General features: G+C 37.8%; 1 protein-coding gene across 6 annotated transcripts in view; it reads left to right on the plus strand.

Moving 5' to 3' along the window:
* The window catches only part of LOC107098813, a 7,550-nt gene extending 2,857 nt beyond the window's left edge, over positions 1-4,693 (plus strand). For 2 of the 6 annotated variants that reach the window (XM_015396662.1, XM_015396661.1), the window contains exons 2-3: positions 436-3,133; positions 3,362-4,067. In XM_015396662.1, coding sequence (XP_015252148.1) covers positions 447-3,131 — 2,685 coding nt within the window. In that variant the 5' untranslated portion in view covers positions 436-446 and the 3' untranslated portion in view covers positions 3,132-3,133; positions 3,362-4,067. Of the gene's footprint in view, positions 1-435; positions 3,139-3,361; positions 4,382-4,496 lie in introns of those variants that run through there. The other 4 variants (XM_015396666.1, XM_015396664.1, XM_015396663.1 and 1 more) reach the window with 4 other exon arrangements.
* The last annotated feature ends 6 nt before the right edge of the window (positions 4,694-4,699 follow it).

Raw genomic sequence — 4,699 nt, forward strand, 5'->3', positions numbered from 1 at the left:
TGGGTTTTCATAGGCAGGGTCACATATATTTGTGGATATATATGCACACAAAAAATTTAAAATTACAACCTAAAAATACTGTGGAGTCATTAAAAAAAGCTTACTCCCATCCTAAGGAATGTGCAACTGAGAAGGGCAATTTAAGAAATGTGTATTTGTGCATAAAAAAAAAAAAATTCTTGCAATACTAACAATATGACATTGATTAATATAGAGTGTTTTCAGTATGGTATTAAAAACAGTGAAATAGTTATGGTAACAAATCCATTCTGAATCTATATTTTACCAAGCAGTAAAACAATCATCTAAAGTATTGCATGGGGCTAGGGTTGTCACAGTATTCAAAATTGACTCTTGCCTCCATATTAGTTTCATCTTCCTTGCCTTCAGATTTGGCAACATATAGGTAACAAAGTTCCTCTCTTGTCCTTCTAGTGTTGCGCTTAATGTGGAGATGCAAAGACTGCAAGAGGGTGTTTTCCAGAAGATCTGAATTGCTCAAGCACTACAAACTAGACCACAGGCATTATGGGCGGGGTTATTCGTATCCATGCACATATTTAAGTTGTGCATGTAGATTCAAGACCTGGAATGCTTTACTGAGCCATTTATCAAGAAATCATCCAGTCAAACAAACAGTTACCAAAGACTTAACCAGATTCAAATGCCCCATTTGTGATTTTAATCAACTTTCCACAGAGAGAGATTTTTTTCAACATATATTTCAACATCTCAAGAACAAGGAAACTGTCACGTGTGTGTTTCAGGACTGTGTTTATCAAACAAATATTTACGAGAACTACAAAAGTCATAAATACAGAAAACATTCTGACATTAGCAATACATTTAAGACTGGGATTACTGAAAAAAAACAATTAGACTGTGGTGAAGAATTGTGTGTTAGTTCTGGTACTGATATTTTTGATCAAGACAGTACTGCACAAGCTAATCAAGATCACACATTTAATGAGACTGATTCTGAAAACTTACAGAGAGATATTGAACTTAAACTTGCATCAGTTCTTCTAAAGTTAGAAAGCAGTTTTCTTGTGTCAAATGCAGCTATTGATGAACTATTGCAGGAGTTAAACTATTTAATTGGTTCTTTGTCCCTGCCAGTTACATGCAGAACTGTAACCCAAATACTACATGATCATAATTGCCAGTTTGACCAGTCAGTTATTGAAAAACTTGCCAGGGCCCTCTGTGAAACAAACCCTGTAAATAAAGCAATAGGAGATAAAGGCTCCCTTTCTAGTGCTTGGAGACGAAAACAATTCTATAAAAGACATTTTAAAGTGGTAGAACCTGAAGAATATATTCTTGATAAAAAAAATAATAAGTCATTCCAGTATGTATCAATCCTAAAGTCTTTGCAGCAAGTTCTTGACTGTGAGGTTATCTTGGATCAGACTGATAATTTAAATTGTGTGAATAAACTACTACAAAGAAGTAGTGTTCATACATATAGGTCTTTCTATGACGGGTCATTTTTTAGTGAAAATGAGCTTTTGTGTAAGGAGGAGAGCATTTCATTAATATTGTATATTGATGATTTTGAAATATGCAACCCTCTCGGTACATCTAAACGGAAGCATAAAATTTGTGGCTTATACTGGATTCTTGGTAATTTGCCACAGGGGTGCAATTCTAACTTGTCTTCCATTTACCTGGCTGCTTTGATCAAAACTAATGATTTGAAGTGCTATGGTTACGAGAAGGTTTTAGAACCTTTACTTAATGAGCTTGTGATTTTGGAACAAGAAGGGGTCTTTGTGTCAAAGTTGGGTAGAGCTGTAAAAGGCACAGTTCAGTGCGTGGTTGCAGATAATCTTGCTGCCCACAGTATTGGTGGCTTTGTAGAGAACTTCACAGGGTCATACATATGTAGGTTTTGTTTGGCAGTTAAAACAGACATTCAAACTACAGAGGTTAGAAGTGGTGCATTTACCCTGAGAACCAAAAGCATTCATGCAGATCACTTAAAAATTCTTCAGGAACGTGAATTGCCAAGTTATCAGGGTGTCAAATCAACTTCCATTTTATCACATTTATTGTATTTTGACATTACCACAGGTCTTCCTCCAGACATTGTGCATGACCTTTTTGAAGGAGTTGTTCCTTTTGAACTAGCTTTGTGTCTGGGTGTTTTGATTAAGAAAAAATATTTCACATTGGTATCACTGAATGACGCAATAGCATCTTTCAATTTTAAGGGGACTGATAAAACTAATCGACCTCATCCAATTGCTCTCAATTTTGAAGCCAAAAAAAGTGTTGGGGGTAATGCACATGAGAACTGGAGTTTGATCAGATTTTTACCTTTGTTGATTGGACACAGAGTGCAACATGAAGAGCCAGCTTGGCAGATCTTAACAGACTTAAGGGACATTGTTGATCTTGTGGTCTGTCCTATTCACACAGAGGACTCTATTGCTTACCTTGACTTTAAGATCTCAGAGCACAGAACACAATTCCAGGAGGTTTTTCCTAATTGTGACCTTAAACCAAAACACCATTTCTTGGAACATTACCCGCACTTGATTCGCCAATTTGGTCCTTTAGTAGCCTTATGGTCCATGCGCTTTGAATCTAAGCATAGCTTTTTTAAAAGAGTTGCACGAAATATCAAGTGCTTTAAAAATGTCCTCCGTTCCCTTGCAGAGAGACACCAGTATCATATGGCACATCATTTGCATTTATCTGGTTTTCCTAAACCTCTTTTGGAAGTTACAAATGTTTCCACAGTAGCAACTGATGTTCTCGACAAGGGAATAGTAAATGCTCTAAAGCAGAAGTTTTCAAATCTGGCCACAGTGTGCATGACTAAAAGTGCAACATTTAATGGACTGAAGTACAGATGCGGGATGATCTTGATCCATGGCTCATTGGGAGGATTACCAGAGTTCATTGAAATAATCCAAATGGTGATCCTGGCAAACCAGTTATTCTTTCTGGTCAGAAAACTTGAGGGGTGGTATGTTGAGCATTACAGATCTTATGAGCTGAAAACATCAGACAAAGAACTGAAACTGGTTGAGCTACAAGACCTAACAGATGTATACCCGCTGGAAGACTACAGAATTAGAGGAATACGTCTTGTTACTGTGAAAAGATATATCCACGTTTAAGGGTGAGGTAATACAAGATTGTACAAAAAATTAAATGCGTGGTATAAAAGACTTTTCTGTTTGTATGGCTGAACTTAAAATACAGTAATATTTTAATAACTACCTTAATATTTTTTTGGCCCTCTACAAGCAAATGTCCAAACATTTAACTAATAATGTATATAAAATATCTTGTAATGACTTTAAATAGCGACCAGCATTGCTTAACTCTGTATGTACCCTTTTCTCAGATTGTCATGGCAAGTTCAAAACCTGCAAGACTGAAGGTGATTCTAGGAGAGAGCAACACTGAAAAACTGACTCTTCCAGATGGCATACCAGACTCTCTGGATGAGCTTCTCAGCAAGGTGAAGGATACCTTTGGTTTAAAGACCAATGTCAGATTGCAATATATGGACAAAGAGTTTGGTAATGACTTCTTCAACCTCAGCTCAACTTCTGACCTGGAGGACTTGGGAACAGTCAAGGTGATTCAAGAAAAAGCCATTCAAACTTTTGTTGATGTCATTGAAACAGCTCCATCTTGTTCTACAGTTCACTCTGACGACAGCAGTTCTTTAGCCTCAAATGACACTATAATCCTCTCCTCCCCTGAATCCTTGTCATCGCGAACACAACAATGGCCAGCCAATTTTCCCATTCCCATATTTTCATATGACACTGAACGTCAGCTAGAGAAGGGGAATTCTGAGTATCAAGCAAACAACAAAATGTTGACAGTCACCTCCCGAATGAAGAGTGACATCCTAAATAGATTAGTAGAGGAGATCTACAGATACAGAGCCTACCCAGAGGATGCACAGTTCTGTGTAGTTGCAGAGGCCTTGGTTAAAAAACATCCGTGTTTAAAAGAGCCCGGTTCATTCAATGGTTGCTACGGTTGGAAGCAAAGGCTGAAGTACAAAATGGGAAACTACAGGACTCTACTCAAATCACAAGGATGTCCAGAGTTGTCTGTAAACTCTCTTAAATCCAAAGCTAGTATTTCTGTTTCTCCTGCTGCAAAAATAAAGAAGCCAAGACGAGCTGAAGCCAACTTTTATCCATCCTTTCCATTGGGAGAAACACAAGAAAGCATGGAAAAAGAGAGAATTGAACTCTTGGCAGCAATCAAAAGGAGGAACAATGACAGGGTCATTGCGGAGAAAATGGCTCGTACCTTTGCCTACAGGCGTCAGGAGGTGGTGAATGAAGAACCTGGTATAGGGGATTTCAAGGACAGATGGCCTGCTCTGTTCCAACAGAAAGAGGTAGTATTGCAGATTGAAATTAAATGTCAAGGGTTTTGAACTTAGACTTTGGGAATGATTGAGTATTTACTTTAAGTCATTTTTTTTAACAGTAAGTTTTTTTTTTTTTTCACAGATTAATGCGGATTTCCAGAGGCTCATGGCTGTTCCCCTTGAGCAGACGTTCTTGGCCCAGTTGGACAGGCACTCAAATCAGCTGATTAAAGTCATCCAGGCCAAAGGAGGAGCAACATGTGTAAAAATGGTTGGCATCATGAGAACTTATGATGAGGTATGGATATCATCAATATGGACACAGTGAACTAAGCTATGGCCATT

The sequence above is a fragment of the Cyprinodon variegatus genome, unplaced genomic scaffold, assembly GCF_000732505.1.
Source record: "Cyprinodon variegatus isolate N-32 unplaced genomic scaffold, C_variegatus-1.0 Scaffold811, whole genome shotgun sequence".
Lineage (NCBI taxonomy): Eukaryota > Metazoa > Chordata > Actinopteri > Cyprinodontiformes > Cyprinodontidae > Cyprinodon > Cyprinodon variegatus.